At 39.5% G+C, this 18,255-nt stretch overlaps 1 protein-coding gene across 1 annotated transcript in view; it reads right to left on the reverse strand.

Annotated features, from left to right (window-relative positions):
• SEPTIN9 (septin 9) overlaps nt 1-10,721 on the reverse strand; it is a 347,050-nt gene extending 336,329 nt beyond the window's left edge. The window contains exon 1 of the mRNA XM_044003880.1: nt 10,685-10,721. Coding sequence (XP_043859815.1) covers nt 10,685-10,706 — 22 coding nt within the window. The 5' untranslated portion in view covers nt 10,707-10,721. The remainder of the gene's footprint in view (nt 1-10,684) is intronic.
• Between the last annotated feature and the right edge of the window lie 7,534 nt (nt 10,722-18,255).

Below are 18,255 nucleotides of genomic sequence, written 5' to 3' on the forward strand. Positions count from 1 at the left end.
GTCTACCATGAGTTTCATGAAAAGTTTTCAGGGTGAAGGTGTACTCCCACCCTATAGAGGATTTCATCCACTTTCCTTTCCCCCTCCACCCCCAACTGTGATTTTATCACCATAAGGAACTTTTTTGGGGGGGGCGGGACAATGAGGGCTAAGTGACTTGCCCAGGGTCACACAGCTAGTAAATGTCAAGCATCTGAGACTGGATTTGAACTCAGGTCCTCCTGAATCCAGGGTCAGTGCTTTATCTACTGTGCTGCCCCACCCCCAATAAGGAACTTCTAATTAGCAACCTCTCTAGACTAAAGCAGATTAGCAACTGTTCTGAAATTTAGAGTCTTACTTGGGGCACTGAAGAATTAAGGCCCTCATCCATGTCCACTTAGTAACTACTATGGATATGTCAGAGGAAAGACTTAAACTCAGTTCTCCAAGACCAGATTTTTATCTACTTTTCCATACTACCTCTCCCCATAAACATTTATAAAATACCAACTGTGTGCAGCTCCCTATGCCAAGCATTCGGGAGGATACACAATTTATATTAAAAGTGTTCTCTGCCCTCACTGAACTTATTCCTTCCAACTATGATTTTATGTTTGAAATATCAAGTGATACCTCACCTCTGTCCCATAACACCTTTAAACACACACAAATGGAATATTCAGTTTAAGAGCTTCCAAAACACCCCTCTTACAGAAGCAAGACTTACAAAAGAGTTAGAAGTTAGAATCTGGAAGAGGGAGGAGATTCACTAGTTAGGCACTTATCTTCTTCATCAAAATGCCTCTTTTTTAAAAAAATCATAAAAGTATTTTATTATTTTCTAGTTACATGTAAAAATCGTTTTTCAAAATTTGTTTTTATAAGATTTTGAGTTCCAAATTTTTCTCCCTCCCCCCTTCCCAAGACAGAAAACAATCTGATGTAGGTTATATATGTACAATCACATTAAACATATTTCTGCTTTAGTCATGTTGAGAAAGAAGAAAAAGGGGAAAACCTCAAAAAAGAAAAAAAAAGGTAAAAATAGTATGGTTCAATCTACATTCAGATTCCACAGTTCTTTTTTTCTGGATGGGAGAAGCATTTTCCATCATGACTCCTTTGGAATTGTCTTGGATCATTGTATTGCTGAGAAGAGCTAAGTCGATATATCACAGTGGATCACCGAACAATGTTGCAGTTACTGTGTATAATATTCTTCTGGTTCTTCTCACTTCACTCAGCATCAGAAAGACTTAAGTCTTTCCAGGTTTTTCTGAAATCTGCCTGCTCATCATTTCTTAAAGAACAATCGTATTTCATTATATTCCCACAACTTGTTCAGCCATTCCCCAAATGATGGGCCTTCCCTAGATTTCCAATTCTTTGTCACCACAAAAAGCTGCTATAAATATTTTTTGTATGTGTGGGTCCTTTTCCCTTTTTTATGATCTCTTTGCAATAAAGACCTAGTCATGCTCATCAAAATACTTCTTAAGCAAGTCCAGGAGTCTTATACCACATTGACTATAAACAAAGATGTCCCTGTATCTTAGGCATAGGCCCATGGAAATCTCTATGGGATGGGTATGTGAGTCTAATGGGGAGGGCAGATTATCAGAGTCAAAGAGGGGTGGCTGAGAAAATGTATGCCTCTTCCTCATGAGTACTGACCACAGGCTTGCTTCAACCCAATCTACCCAGGTCACCCTTCAAGCCCTCATCTGCATCTGTGTCAGTCTATCTTTGTGTTAAATGAATAAATAGACTCAGTCAAAATTTCAGTTCCCAATACAGTGGTCCAACATTAATCCCTGTTGTACTTGGTAGCCTCTAACCTGGATGTGAGAGGTCATGCCTAAAAGAGGAGTATTACTGAAATGAATACAGTCAAGTCACCCTAGCCTTCCAGTTCTGTGGCTTTACATTCCCCATGGCAAACGTTATGGTGCACAAGTGGCCCAAATAAGTTTTCAGCAGCAAGAAAAGCCTGAAGTTTTCAGGAAGTAGGGAAGGAAGGGAAGGAGGGAAGGAGGGAAGGAAGGAAGGAGGGAAGGGAAAGAGCAAACTATGACAATGAATGTAGGTTTTCCTAATTCAGACTCAGACTGGAAACACAGGTTATCCTAGATAATGGAGGAGAGCTATTCAGCAGGATGGACCTTTGCAAAAAAAAAAAAAAAAAAGATCCTGGGGAAAAGCTGGGAATCAGCTAAAAGAAAAAATCTCAAGCAGGAACCATGTGCCAGGCAGACAGACCAACTGCATGTTATGTACCTTTGAGTGTGTCTGAGGCCAGAAATTTTGTGCTGAGCTAGAGCTGAAACAGGCTGGGACTTGAGATAAGAAAGCTGCTGAAAAGGTGAGGGAGGGGAAGGAAAGGAAAGAGAGGAAGAAGAAACGATTGTGTTCTAGCCCAGTTCTGTGACTCAAACATCTGCCTCAGAAGTTAGCTCATCAGAGAGGCATTTTGTGAAGACAGACTTCCTCTTCCTACAAAGTGCCATTAGTTCAGAGGCTAAGTGGGAACAAGGTATGAATGGGTGACAAGAGTTTACTAAGAAGTTTCTGGGTCACTGAATAAACCTTAATTTGGTAGCACACTGAAGTATTTAGGGGACAGCACCCACTGTCCCTCAGGGAGATTATCTATAATTAAACTAAAGGGCTTGAGTGAGTCAGGGACACAGGGGCAGGTGCCACACTCACAGAAGAGCAAGACACTATGGTGGTGGGGAGCCCATTATAAAACAGGGTAGCAGCTAATGTACATATCAATCAATTAATATGCAATGTATATAATAATTACCTTTTATTTCTATCTTATCCCTACCAGGCTTTAAGGTCCTTGGGGGTAAGAGTACAGTTAGTAGTAATTTCTAAAGCTGGAATTCAAACTGAATTGCTAATTAATTTATGGAATTATGAAACGGAGGCAGGCACACCAGGTTCATTGGATCTTACCAAGAAAAACCGCAATGGCATCGGGGAGTAAGGCTTCAACCACTCTTTAATAAGGTATAGAGGGTAAAGGGACAAACGGCACAGAAAATATAGAAACAAATAATCAGGAATGGGAGTGTGGAGGAAGATGGTGCAGGGCCATGGATAGGGTGGTGGGAAAAGGCAGGCATCATGGGGAAGGAGATGGGAAGGTGGGTGGGCACAGAGAATCACTCACATAGCCATGGATTTGAATTGGGAGCACTCAGCAGCAGGGACCTAAATAGACATGGAAGAGTACTAGGGTAGGGATGGGGGGGGGGAGGCGGTTGGGGGGGTCTCATTTTTATAGGATTTTGGTGGGTGACAGATTAACTCTTCTGTGCCACCTTGGGGTTAGTTCACTGACATATCCACATCATCTCAAAGTTACTAGCAACATTTGGGGTTCTACTGCTCTTACTGCAGGTGTCCGAAGCTTGTCAGAGGTGTACATATCATAAGACCAAAGGGCCCTGACAAAAGAACCTAAATGGCTTCCCTTGATTTAGAACATAGTCTCCGGATTTGATTTTTAGTTAATATATGATGCAATTTGCAAATTATGCTCCTTTGATCTTTGGGATGGTCTGTATATGTGATTTCTAAGTTTCTTTTGCAATCTTACTGCTCTTGGTCTTTATACCAGTTACTTATAAACTTACTATACTAATTAGAAGGGGGTGGGGATGGAGGATGGTCAGGGGGACCACAGCAAGATCTAAGTTTAGCCCAAAATTATGTTGCATAATTGCTGATTAATTTTTCCTGGGTGTGTCTGATCTCAACTGAACAGAGATCTTTCCTCTATACTTCCCTGTCCACCCCCCCCCCAATAATACCAAATCACAACACAGAGCAACATACCAGTTATTCAATTAATGTGCTGATTAATACCCAAAGTTGGGGCAGCTAGCCAGGGGGATTTGAGTTCAAATTTGGCCTTAGACATTTGTCAGCTGTGTGACCCTGAACAAGTTACTTAACCCCAATTGTCTCAAAAACAAAAATGCCCAAGGTTGATTTATGATGTTTGAACCTCCCTGTCTAGAGTAAGAGCAGAGATATACTGATAAATGTTTAACTACCAGCGCTCCTATCAACCCCCCCCTCAAAAGTATCCACCACATACACTTAAGTTTAACCTGAATTCTATCACTTTTGTAAGCTTAGAAAATCTATAAATTTTCTTAAGCTTAGAAAATCAATAAATCAAAAACAATAAATCAAGCCCTGCTTTGGAGCATAATTCTGAGGCTCACACTGGAAATTTAACCATCAGCTAGTAAAGGCTGGTTTGAGGTACTTCCAGCATACCCCTGGGTAGGAAATATACAATAAAAAACAATTACAGGAGTAAAAATGAACAATTTTGATTCCATAAACTTGAAAAGCTTTAGAGCAGGTAAAATTGAAAAGGAAACAGTTAACTGGGGGACATTTTTTCAGAAAGTTTTTAATAAAGGTTTGGTATACAACATATATATATACAACAGTTTCAAATATATAAAAATAAGAGTTAGTCTCCCCTTCTCTTCATCATAGATTTTTGGTCAAAGAATATGAACAAGAAGCTCTCTAATGAAGAGGTCCAAGCTATAAACAATCATATGGGAAAAAATGTTCTAATTCACTAATAATAAGAGAAATACAAAATAAAGCAACTGTGAAGTTCTATTTTACCCAAAGATTGGCCAGGAGGACAAAAAAACAGAAAATGACAGCTTTGGGAGAGGATATGGGACGATACCATGGTCTTATTAATGCACTATTGGTAGAGTTATGAATTGATCCAGCCATTCTGGTTTTGTTTATTTTGAAGGGGGGGGTGTTGTTTTTTTGTTTGTTTTTTGGTGGAACAATGAGGGTTAATCGACTTACCCAAGGTCACACAGCTAGTAAGTGTCAAGTGTCTGAGGCTATGATCCAGCCATTCTGGAAAGCATTTTAAAACTATCAAAATGTCACTAAACTGTTCATTCTCTTTGACCTAGCAATATCACTATTAAATCTGTACCCCAAAGAGATAAGAGAGAGAACAGACCTATATGTACAAAAAAATTTTTAGAGTAGTGATTTTCTTGTAACAAAAAACTGGAAATTTCAGTGGTGCCCATTAATTGGGAATAGCTAAACAAATTTTGGTATATGAGTGTAATAGAATATTATTGTGTCATAAGAAATTACAAAAAGCTTTGGAATAAGATAAAGATAAACCTATGAAGATTTCTATGAACCAATGTATAGGAAGCAGAATCAGGAAAACTACTTATACATTGACTGCAATATTGAAAAGAAAAACGACTTTGATACACTGAAGAATTCTGATTAACACTATAACTAACTACAAGTCCATAGGACTAATGATGAGAATTTACCAGAAATACAGAATAAGAAATGTATTTTCAGACAGGATCAAAGTATGGATTTGTTTTGCTTGACTATTCTAACTTGTTATAAATGAGATCTTTTTTTTTCCTTCAGGGTGGAAGTAATTTGTGGACAATAAAGGAACCAGTGCTAGCTATGACAAAAATAAATGTCAGTGAAGCATTTGAACACACACACACACACACACACACACACAGAGAAAAGAACAGTAGGAAGTTCTAAGGGCAACAAGTTAAGCAGGACAGCTTTGGAAATCACATGCTGAATTTAGTATATACTGGAAAAAATAGCTCTATGTGATAGAGATTCAAGGTATCATATACAATACTTGTTTTCTCTTTTTGGTACTATAAGAAAATAATGGGCTTTTCCAATGCCCAAAGACTAGAGGGATTGATTGGATTGACTGAGACTGACTGACTTCTCTGATTAACTCACTTAAAGTTAATATAATTAAAACCACATATGCCTGGCCCTCAAGAGGGTATTCGCAGAAGCTGTGGACTCTAACCTCAACACGGGTCCATCCTCAAGTCCAGTGAACTGATGGATTTGAGTGATGCTAGCCAATTAGCTTGAAGCAGGGTTGCAGGACAGGCTCTCCTTGGGACACAGAGGGAGCTTCCTCTGTCAGTTCATTGCTCTAACAGGGTGGTGGTAGAGGAATTGAGAACCTTAGGCTAGATAGGCTTTTTCTTGGCTTTCTGACTCAGGTGTTCTCTTTTTCAATAATAAATGTTTGGGGGCAGCTAGGTGGCACAGTGGATAAAGCACCGGCCCTGGATTCAGGAGGACCTGAGTTCAAATATGACCTCAGACACTAGACACTTACTAGCTGTGTGACCCTGGGCAAGTCACTTAAGCCTCATTGCCCTGCAAGAAAGAAAGAAAGAAAGAAAGAAAGAAAGAAAGAAAGAAAGAAAGAAAGAAAGAAAGAAAGAAAGAAAGAAAGAAAGAAAGAAAGAAAGAAAGAAAGAAAGAAAGAAAGAAAGAAAGAAAGAAAGAAAGAAGGAAAGGAAGGAAGGAAGGAAGGAAGGAAGGAAGGAAGGAAGGAAGGAAGGAAGGAAGGAAGAAAGGAAGGAAGGAAGAAAGAAAGAAAGAAAGAAGGAGCAGTTAGGGGCAGTTAGGTGGCACAGTGGATAAAGCACCGGCCCTGGATTCAGGAGGACCTGAGTTCAAATCCGGCCTCAGACACTTGACACTTACTAGCTGTGTGACCCTGGGCAAGTCACTTAACCCCCATTGCCTTGCAAACCCCCCCCCAAAAAAAAGAAAGAAAGAAAGAAAAAGAAATAATAATAAATGCTTAAAGCTTCTCATTTATAAGTAAAACCTAGCTAGTTTTCCCTACACTTGGGACAGGAATAAGGTGACCACACATTTAGTTTTAAACATCACAGTACATAAAACTATTGGTGTTTCATGAGTAACCAAATCAGATTGTTTGCTGTTTTGGGGAGAGGGAAGGGAAGGAGGGAGGGAGAAAAAATTTGGAATTCAAAATCTTAGGGGAAATGAATGTTGAAAACTATCTTTTACATGAAATTGGAAAAAATACTATTTACCAAAAACTAAAAGAAAAATATTGGTGTTGGTCAAAATCAGAAGAAAAAAATTAATATATTTAAACTTCTAATAACCTTTTAATTTTCAAAAATTTTCATGCCCTTTGCTAGGTTTTTTATTTCACTTCGTCAGTGTTGCTTAGGGGCAAGATGTCATTTCAGTGGTGGCTCACTTCTAAGAGTAGAAAAGGTAACAGAAAGAGTCCAAAGGCTCTTTCAGTGGAGTCTTGGGGGCCTCCTCAGCAAATAGCAAAGCCCTATTTCCAGGCTTCTTCTGGAAGGCTCTTTCCCTTGGCCTTACCCCCTATGTAACACCCACTTAACTACAATGAAATGACCCAAGCATACCTTGGACCACAGCCAGTTTTTGAATAAAATGGAAACCATTCTTTCTCCTTATCCCCATCCTAAGAGATTTCCCCTTCTCTGGACCCTTTAGGAAAACACCAGGAGCCATGGATGTTGAATTTACACAGAAGGGTTCTTAAGCTGTTAAAAAAAAAAAGAAAAGAAAAGAAAAAGAAAAACACTTCTACCTGTTATAAATGGTTTCTTTTAATTTAATTTGTACAGATTTTTTTTTTTTGCAGGGAGTCTGAGGGTAGAGTGGCGGCGGGGGGGGGGGGGGGTTGGATAACAAGAGATATGAAATGGAAAAGAAGGTTTCCCTCCCTCTTGGTAAGTCCCAAGCTGAGAAACTGCAAAGCTTTGGTATCAAGTCATTACAGATTCAGAATTTCCTGGTGGAAGGCCAAAGACCTAGTGACCTCTATCAGCCTCTAATCTCACGACCTTGGCAAAGAACCAAAGACCATAATCAAAAGCATGAGAAGGCAACTCCAAAAGCAAACATAGTTTCCTAGGAGATGCTTACTATTCAGCAAAGAGAACCTAGGACAGTAGCAATACCTAAAACCATCTGAAGTATTTGGAGCATGTAAAGGGAGGGAAGCCAAATGCAGAACTCTGGCAGATACCACCTGCATACCCCCTCACATCAAATCAAAACCAGTTCACTCATTATTTCTTGGAACAGATTTTGTATATTGGGTGGGGGGATGGGAATAGGGGGGGAAAGGGTGCTGTTGCCTGGTTTTATTCTAGATTCAGATGGATCTATGTTTTATACTAGATGGAAATTCGTTTCCAAAGCAACTTCTCCAGGAAGGTATTTGTCAGAGAAGATCCCAAATTCACCTCCTTGTTCCCTTTGTACCCTTAACAACAACAAAAACAAAAAAATAAAAAAACAAAAAAGAGAATCGCAGGGGCACTGTAATATGGCAGCAATAATCTGGATGATTGTTCAAGGTCCCATTCAACCCTACAATTCTGTAGCTCCATAACTCTCATCATAAAACCTAATTCATAGGAAATATGAGTAAAGTAGTATTCAGTCGAGTAATGAGGGTGGAAGTTTAATGTGATAGCATGATCAAGAATGGATTTAGAAAGGATTGGGATTATAAGGAATTCCATTAGGATCAACTCAGCTCAAAATGAGAGTAAAACAAGGATTAAATTTGAGATGTATCTTTTAAGACTATTACTGGGGGGCAGCTAGGTGGCACAGTGGATAAAGCACCAGCCCTGGATTCAGGAGTACCTGACTTCAAATCTGGCTTCAGACACTTAACACTTACTAGCTGTGTGACCCTGGGCAAGTCACTTGACCCTCATTGCCCCATAAAAAAAAAAAAGACTATTACTGGCTTACTGGCCATGAAAATGGAGGTAAATTGATTTCTTTGTGCATTTGTTTTTCCATCTTTCCATTTTGGGTGCAAAATGTTATGACCCTTTAGACATGGTCTTAAGGAGCAGAGCTGAGAAAGCAATTGTGTACTGTAGGAATGATTTGAAAAGTGTGTGCACACACATATACACATGCTAAAAGTATGTGCCTATCTCTTTAATACCAATATAATACCTTTAGTACCAATATTCTCAGAAGAATCTACAAGTTATAAAGATCAATGAAAATAAATATGCATGGTGCAAGAGACTGCCCCGAATTGATCAATGATAATTTGTGCTGGAGGTATTGAAGCAGAGATGTTATTGCTGGATATATATCTGGAGAGGGAGGTGTCTGTCACATACTGAGAATAAAAGGTAACAGTTGAAGAGCCCAGATGCTACACAGGTCCCCAAAATAGATCCAAAGAATCAGGAAAAAGTCTGTAGTTTGCAGGGTGGATTGTGTATAAGGATGATTGGTTGAAAAACATAGATAAGAATCTCAAAGGAATGAAAGCTGTGCATGGATGATTGTGAAGTGGGTGGATTGGGAGATTAGTAGACCTCCATTGATGAAACCAAAGATCTATCAAAGCTAAATACACATGAATTTATGAAAAAGTAATATTAAAAGATGTTCCTCCTGGCACATCACCAGGCCTCCTCCCAACGCAAATCCTGTGCTCCAGGTAGCTCTTTACTTTTGCGTAACCTTAGTCAGGGTGCTTAAATTCTCCAGGGAGCTTAAATTCTCCAATGCCTACGTACACAAGTGGTCCAAGCTACTTTGGAAGTGTCCCCAAGATTGTCTTTGCAATGTCCAACTTCTACTGTTACAGTAGATGTTGTTTTTTGCTCTGCTTTATTGTGACAAAGGTCATGAGAAGTGAAGACAATCTTTAATGTGATCATAGAAACAGAACCCTGCCAAGACTTCAGAACAGACAGAGCTCTGATCAAATATTAAGAACTATAGATTATTAGGAATAACTATTAGAAAGAATAATAATCATAGTAGCCAACACATATTACTTTAAGATTTTCAAAATGTTTTGTACCTATTATCTCATCTCATCCTCACAACAATCCTATGAAGCTGGTGTTACATTATTATCTCTACTTTACAATAGAGGAAACTGAGGAGCAGAGAAGTTAAGTGATTTGCCAAGAGTCAATTCAAACCTAGGTGTTCTAGACTCTAGTCACTGCACCATGGGGAAAGGAATGAGAATTTGGGGGTTGAGGGGCAGAGAAAGAAAAGGTGGAAAAGAAAGGAGTCAAGGAACTGAATCTGTTCAGTACAATTCGGAAACACCATAAGCAACGAAGTAGCAGAGAGACCCAGCCAGAGGGACACACAACAAGCCACCAGGCTCCTGTACCCTCAAAGGGCTTCAAGCAAAAAATACGGAAGTTAAGCATTAATCAGAGGTTTCTGAATTCGTCACTTTTGGACACCTGGGGGCCTCTAGCACTTTGCTCCAATATGCCTGTCACTTTCCTTCAAAAAAGATGCATTTCCATCATATTTGCAGAGGAAACTTCCTATGTATATTGCTTACTCCAATTAGAATGTAAACTCCTTTAGAGCAGTCTCGAGTTTCTATTAGCAATCTCAGAGCTTAGTACAGTGCTTTTTCATTCATTCATTCACTCACACACTCACTCATCTATTCATCTGTCCAATCTTTCTTTCCACCGCAAACTTCTCAAGTCAACAGTCTTTTCCCTGGGATTAATGAACTTCACTTCCTGTTCCAAAGAAAAGTAAGCGCCTACCTACCTCCGCACCTTGGGGACTTGCTAAACTCCCTGGCTGACTGCCCCTGGCCCCGTTGCTAAAGGAGAAGCTGGTTCCAATTTGGCAAACCAACTTTTATTCTCTCTCTCTCTCTCTCTCTCTCTCTCTCTCTCTCTCTCTCTCTCTCTCTCTCTCTCTCTCTCTCTCTCTCTCTCTCTCTCTCTCTCTCTCTCCATGCGCTTTGGCACTAGTGTCTGCGCTCACCACCAGCTTCTGCACTCACCTGACCCCGAGGACTTCTTCATGACTCCCGCTGCCCCTGTCTCTGAGGAAGTTCACAGTACGCGGATCAGGTTGGGTCCGTTCGGTTCAGCCGGAGGTGGGTTTCTGAGGATTCTCCCACCAGGTTGGGAATTCTGCTGCAGGGTGGTATGTGTGGATGCCTGCTGCTGCTGCTGCTGCTGCTGCTGCTGCTGCTGCTGCTGCTGCTGCTGCTGCTGCTGCTGCTGCTGCTGCTGCTGCTGCTGCTGCTGCTGCTGCTGCTGCTGCTGCTGCTGCTGCTGCTGCTGCTGCCTGGAAGGAGCGGTTCCTTCTCCGCCCAGTCCTGTCCCCACCTGCAGCCGTCCTACCCAGTAGGATGCCGAGAAGCTCCAGCTCATCTGCTTTCCCGAACCTGGCTTACACCTTGCGGACACGGGGGAGGGGGGATAATAGAAGAGGGCTGCGACTGATCCATTGGGAGGGTGCAAAGGGAGAGACACCCAACCTCTCTTGTTTTAACGCTTTCCTCCAGGACACAAAGCTACTCCCTGCTTCTCCTCTGCAGTTCCCCTCACTCCGGGAGATTTGAATGTAGCCATTCGGCCTCCATTTCGCCAGCCTTTAGCAGCCGCGTGGCAAGACCAACCCTCTCGCGAAGAATGGTTCATTCCCTAGGAGCCACAGCAACTTTCAAGTTCAAAGTACAGTCCAGGATTTGTCCCGTGGAGCTGCGAGGAGAGGGAGAAGGAGGGAGAGTCCACGCTCTGACAGGGCGTGCATCGAACCAGGCTCCCTGAGGGCTAGAAATTGCTCCTGGACTCAGTTTTGAAGGTTGACCGAGTAAGGGCAGAACAAGAGCAGAATGGAAAGGTTAGGGTGTGTTCAAAGTCGGGAAGAAAAGTAAAAATATGAGTTCTTATTCTTCAGTAAGTGCTATTTACTGCCACTAATTAGCAGCGGGATCTCCCGAGTGGCACTTTACCTCTCGTTTAAAATATGGGGGTGGATTAGGTGATGTCTATATAGCCTTCCGTTTTCTGTGGTTGTGTGATTGAATGATAGTTTTTCAGGTACCTCTGTCTACAGGGAAGCAGACGATCACACACACACACACACACACACACACACACACACACACACACACACACACACACCCCTTCCAGGGGTTGTCACTAATCTTCCTCCTCTCATCTTCTCCCCCAACACAAACCTACTCCAATTTCCTACATTGGATACATTCTCTTCTTAGAGCCGCAAGTGTCAGTCAGCCAACTTAACCTAAAGTCCGGCTTCTGTGCTCGAGGCTAGAGGATCGCTTACTGAGGTGTGGTATAAAGAACGCATGCAAAGGTGCTGCTTCCTTCAACAGGCCTGTCCCCATCCATAATCCTCTTCCTCCACCATAGGAAATTTTGGCTGAATAAATAATCTCGTGCTCCAGGGATGCTCCAGCTCCTCTCTAAACCATCAGTCCCCTCCCCAAACTTCCCAGCCTGCTTCCTACCAACTCATCTCATATTTTATTTAGAGCTGCAAGGGTAGGGGTTGTTGAGAATACCTCATCTGGTGAGAGATGTGAAAACAAAAAAGGTCAAATGACTGGCCCAGGGTCACACAGCTAGAGTCTGAGGCAAGATTTGAACTCATCTTTCTTTTTTTTTTCTTTTTTTTTTCTTTTTTTTTTCTTAATGAGGCAATTGGGGTTTAAGTGACTTGCCCAGGGTCACACAGCTAGTAAGTGTTAAGTGTCTGAGGCCAGATTTGAACTCAGGCACTCCTGACTCCAGGGCCGGTGCTCTATCCACTGCACCATCTAGCTGCCCCGAGAACTCATCTTTCTGACTACAAACCAAGCATTCTTATCCACTATGCCACCTAGCTTCCTTTTTGTGATTAAAATGGCAAAGTGAAGATTGAAGAAGCCAGTTCTCTGACACTCAACCCAGCAAGAGAAATCAGAAAGAGCACCAAAAGTAACCTTCTCTATTCAGTAAATAACTGCATAGAAGACAGAGAAAATCCAGTAGAGGCTGGGAAAGAGAGTTTCAATTCAGCAAGGCCAAACGCTAGGTAATGGAGCAGAGGCCTTCCAGAATTGAAAAGAGAATGTGCTACATGGAAATGTAAGTAAACAAAATAAAACACTAAACTTAATAAACAATAAATACCATAGATTAAGGAAAACCCAACAGGTAATTCCATATGAAAAGAATAACCCCACAAGTACAAGCTGAGGCACAGAGAAGAAAAGATGGGCTTGGCTACAAGAACTGCAAAAATGGCCCGAAGAAATGAAGTAAGAGATTTTTAAAAATAAAATCACAATTGAAATCAGAAGTCTGGAGAAAAAAGATGGAAGGAGCATAAACAGCACAACAAAAGGTTATACAAATTTTTACACAAGTAATAGACTCCCTGAAATATAGAATGAAACCATTAGAACTCATTGTCTCTGTCATGGGAGAAAAAGTGGGGGTCTTTAGGTATTCCTCTGCAAAGAATTACACCCTCACACACAGTCCAATTAGAATGAAAGTGGTCTTTTATTTGGCACTGGAGAAAGTGACCAAGTGGGAAGTCAAAGACTTCACCCCTGGGGAGGAGGGCTCAGAAACACTCTCCTCCCAAAACAGAAGAAAGGCAAAAGCTCTTACCCAGAATAGATGGGGTATCCACTTGAAAACTGGAAAGTTCTCTTTTGGGGTGGGGTGGGGTGGGGAAAGCTTGGATGCTTGTCATATTCCTGAGAGTTGAGGGGGGATTGTTTTGAAATGGTGATCTTGACCTTTGGGATTATCTCTGTCAGGTAGTAACCACACCTAACTGACTTTCCCGCTATAGAATTTTATCTCCCCTTACTTCTTAGGTGTTTCTGTGCTGATATACAGTTGGTCAATCTAAACTTTTATAGTCTCTTGATTCCTCAACATGTCTGTCCTGTTATCTGGTCATGTTTGGTTTTGTTTCTCACAGGAGAAACTTGTGATTTATCCTAAGTCCCATGTCAGTCTCGATGAGAAAATAAGAACTATTTAGAACAAAATCAAAAGATTGAAAAAATAGAAGAAAAAGTAAAGTATAGCTACTATGAAAAAACAACTGACCTGGAAAACAGGCCAAAGAAAAATCATTTAAGAATCATCAAAATTCCTTGAAAACCATGACCTCTCCCACTTCCCTCCCCCCCTCAAAAAGCAAGAAATTTTATCAAGAAATGGTAAAAGAAAACTGTCCAAATCTCTTAAAACCAGAAGACAAAGTGAAATTAACAAGAAAACACTGATCACCTCTTGAAAGAAACCACTCAAATCCCAGAATGTCCAAATAAAAGAAAAAGATACTGCAGGCAGAAAAAAATATTATCGCTTTATATTTTTTTTAAAAGACATGAAATGAATTGATTGTTCCTTAAAATGATACTTAAATTAATTTACAGTCACACCAATCAAATAATCAAATCAAAAAAATCAAAAAATAATAATAACAGAATTCATTTGGAAGAGTAATATGTCAAAAATCTCAAGGTAAATAATTTTAAGTGAAAAGTAGGCCTTAAAGTATCAGATCTCAAACTGTACTACAAAACAGTAATAATTAAAACTGCCTGGTACAGGTTAAAAAATAGGAAAATCAATTAATGGTAAAGATTAGATACTTAGGGTCCCAGAAACAATCAACATTGGTGCTGGTAAACCCATTTTATTCCAATTACTGGGGTAAGGATTCATTATTAAACAGAAAATTCTGAGAAGACCAAAAAGCAATCTGTCAAAAATTTGGTTCATTATTATTAATAGTAATAGAATTTATATAGCAAGTTAAGGGTTGAAACGCACCATACATGTGTTGTCTATGAATATATGACCTAGATATGAAAAGTCATAACATAAACAAATCAGAAGATTAGGGAAGGAGATATCATTAACAACTATGGATAGGGAAAGAATTCTTGAGTAAACATAGGAGGAAGAGAATTACAGAACATAAAATGGATAATTTTGATTGAATAAAATTGAACAGTCCTGAACAAACAAGTTCAAAGCAATTAAAATTAGAAGGCAAACAATTTAACTAGGAAAAATCTTTGCAGCAAGACACAGAGAACTGATTCAAATATATTTAAACACAAGCACTGCCCAGAAAATATATGATCAAAGGATGTGAACATGCAATCCCACCCCCAACAAAGAAAATGTGAGGGAAAATGTTCCGGTTCACTAATAAGAGAAATTCAAATTCAAACAATTCTGAGGTTCCATTTCATACCCAAGTTGGCAAAGATGGCAAAAGGGGGGGAAATAACAATTGTTGGAGGGTCTGTGGAAGGATAGGTACCCGGATGTATTGTTGGTGGAATTGAATTATTGATCCAGACATTCTAGGGATCAATTTGATACTATTTCCCAAAAGTCATTAAACTCTGCATTCTCTATAACCAAGAAATACCTAGGACTATACCTCAAGGAAAGCAAATATAGTCTTTTGTTTCTTTTTGTATCTTCAGTCTTTATCCCAGTGCCTGGCACATAACAAGCATTTAACAACTATTTATCAATTGATTGTGGCACTTTGTGTTCCAACAAAAAATTCTAAATAAAGTGGGTAACCATTAACTGTAGCATGGTAGGACATGATATATTAATTCAATGGTATATTGTTACACTGTGAGAAATGAAGAAAGGGATAGATTTACCTGTGAGGACTTATATGAAATGAGCAGAACCAAATGAACAATAATACTGTATAGGAAAACAATTAGAAATGACTTAGGAGCAATGATATAATATTCAATAACCAATCATAGCACCAAAAGACAAATTCTGCTGCCCACCTCTTTACATTAAGCTGATAGACTAGAGTTGCAGAAAAAAACAAAAAACATATGCTCAGAAACAGGGGATGTCTAAATTTATTTTCTTTGATTGAACTTATTTGTTAAAAAAAAAAAGAACTTTTATAGGTGAGGTAGAGATTTACGTGGCTATTGGGGAATAGTCATAGCTTAACTTTCACCCCAAGAAGGTAAAAGTCCAGCAGGAAACATGGGCATGCAAAGCAGCTTTATTAGAACTGCCATTTTGAATTTAATATAACTCTTGAAAATAGCAAGCTATACATAATGAACTTTCATGGTACTATTTACAACCCTCTGTCTCTTTGTCTCTTTTTTAAAGAAAATGTTCATGTGTATAGATGCTTATTAAATGCATAATAGTAAGACAAAATTTAAAACATAAATGTACTGAAGAAAAAAGTATAGAAAAGATACTTTTGCTTACAACAATTTTATTATTTTACTCTCTTTCTCTCTATATATATATGAAAAGGTTTGAAAAGATATATATATATATATTTTTTTTTTTAAAAATCTTTACCTACCAGAAGGTCACAGTTTCTTATACAGTCATTTTCTGTTTTCTTCTTTGTATCTAGAAGTGTTTGTATTTGTTTATGAATGTTATTTTCACAATAAAAGAAGAAAATATTTTTAAGGAACACTTGCCTGGGGGTCAGGAAATCTGAGTTCCAGTTTAGTTCTGCCTTTGTAACCTTGAGGAATTCACTGCCCACTCTGGGCCTAAATTTATCCCTCTTTAAAGTGAGTGGGATAGGCTAAATGATGGCTAATTTCCCATCCAGCTTTGAAGTTCTTTGTTTCTGTAAGTGCATGGGGTCTAGACAACCTACATTATCCTTCATTTTGGCTAATCCATTAGTCCCTGGGGCTGTTAATAGCAAGAATTTCAGGAAAATGTTTTGGAGCAGGTGGGCCATTTAGCATTGATCCAATCAACGAAATTCACTAAAATGTTTCTCTCTAAATGGGCAGGCCCTGTTTGGGAAATAGTCATTGAAAATGGCTCATATTTCTGTACCATCTCTTTCTTCACAACAATTACATGAGGTACATAATGCAAGTATTATTAACCTAAATCTGCAGTTGAGGAAACTGAGGCTCGAAAGGGTTAAATAATTTGCCTATATAGGGGAGAGAGTCACAGAGACAGGATGCTAATCCAGTTTCTTGACTCCAAATCTCTCCACTATTCCGTACTGTCCCCATAGTATCAAAGTTCTTTCTCTTGATTGATCAATCAATCAACAAGCATTTATTGAGTACCTGTTCTATGTTGGGAACTGAAATACAAAGAAAAAAATGAAAGTCTCTGACCTAAAAGAGATTACATTCTATGAAGGGAAAGCACAGAGGTACAAATCTACATATATGAAAATATATGCAAACACTCAGAGAGCTTGCATTCCAAATCAACATAGTCAAAAGAGACTACAATGCTTCAAATCCATTTTCCCTTCCACTTTCCTTGAGGTCCAGGAAGGTTCTTTCATTTCCACCGAAGAAAAATATATCTTAAGGTTCATCTAGATGTAAATATATACTTAGAGATATGTGATCTAGCCTGCCTATTGGTGGGAAACAAATATATGCCTACCTTCAAATGAGAAGTTTATGTATAGTAGTAATAATAGAAGTACTACTACAGTAGTAGTCACAAAAAAGTAACCTGGAGGTTAGAGTTCTGTCAAAATAACTCACTGGCCACAGCAAACACCCTTTTTCAACAACCCAAAAGATGACTCTACACATGGACATCAATATCAAAATCAGATTGGTTATATACTTTGCAGCCAAAGGTGAAGAAGCACTATACAGTCAGTTAAAACAAAACTGGAACTAACTGTGGCTCAGATTATGAGCTTATTGCAAAATTCAGATTTAAAGTAAAGAAAGTAGGGAAAACTATCAGACCATGCAAGTATGACCTTGTTATGGGCCTAGCACCCCAGAAGTTTTCTGGGGTACATCAAAGAACCTTCTCCTTGAGAAACTAAACTAGAGGACAGACACACCTAAAGTGACTGAGCTAGCTCCAGGACAACCACCCTTCATTCCAGTCCCCCCAACCCCTGGGGAAATAAGATTAGGTGTGCCTGCTGCCTTTGTGGCGGGAGGAAGAGAGAGATGGCTTGAGAGATCTAAAGCCACCCAACTCCCCCAGCCACCACCAGTGGGGGATGGTCCTCCCTCAATAGGGGAACTTTCCACAGTCAGATGATCACCTCATTGGACCACCATCGGACCTCTATAAAAGTATCTGCCTGTCTCCTGCTTGAGGAAATAGGTATCTCAGAGCTACGCCTCTATGCTATGCTTTCTCCCCATGAGAAGTCCAAGGGTTTCTCTCTTGGTTTCCCTTCCCTGGCCCCTAAATAAACTATTATCTTATTCTATTGGATTTGTGTGCAAGAGGGTATAATTTTTTAAAGAGGAATTCCTAAGGACCCCAAACCCCTACTCCTGTCCCAAATCCCCCCTTATTTCCCCCATAACAACCTAAATAATATCCATTATGAATATGAAGTGAAAGTGATGAAAGATAAAATAAAATTTAATTTAATTTTTAAAAAGGAAAGTGATGAATAGATTCAAGGGATTAGATCTCATAAAGTGTCTGAAGAACTATGTTCATATTATTGTATAGGAGACAGCAACAAAAAAACATTCCAAAGAAAAAGAGCAAGAAAGAAAAATGGCTGCCTGATGAAGCTTTACAAATAGTTGAGGAAAAAAGG

This window comes from Dromiciops gliroides, chromosome 4, assembly GCF_019393635.1.
Source record: "Dromiciops gliroides isolate mDroGli1 chromosome 4, mDroGli1.pri, whole genome shotgun sequence".
Classification (NCBI taxonomy): domain Eukaryota; kingdom Metazoa; phylum Chordata; class Mammalia; order Microbiotheria; family Microbiotheriidae; genus Dromiciops; species Dromiciops gliroides.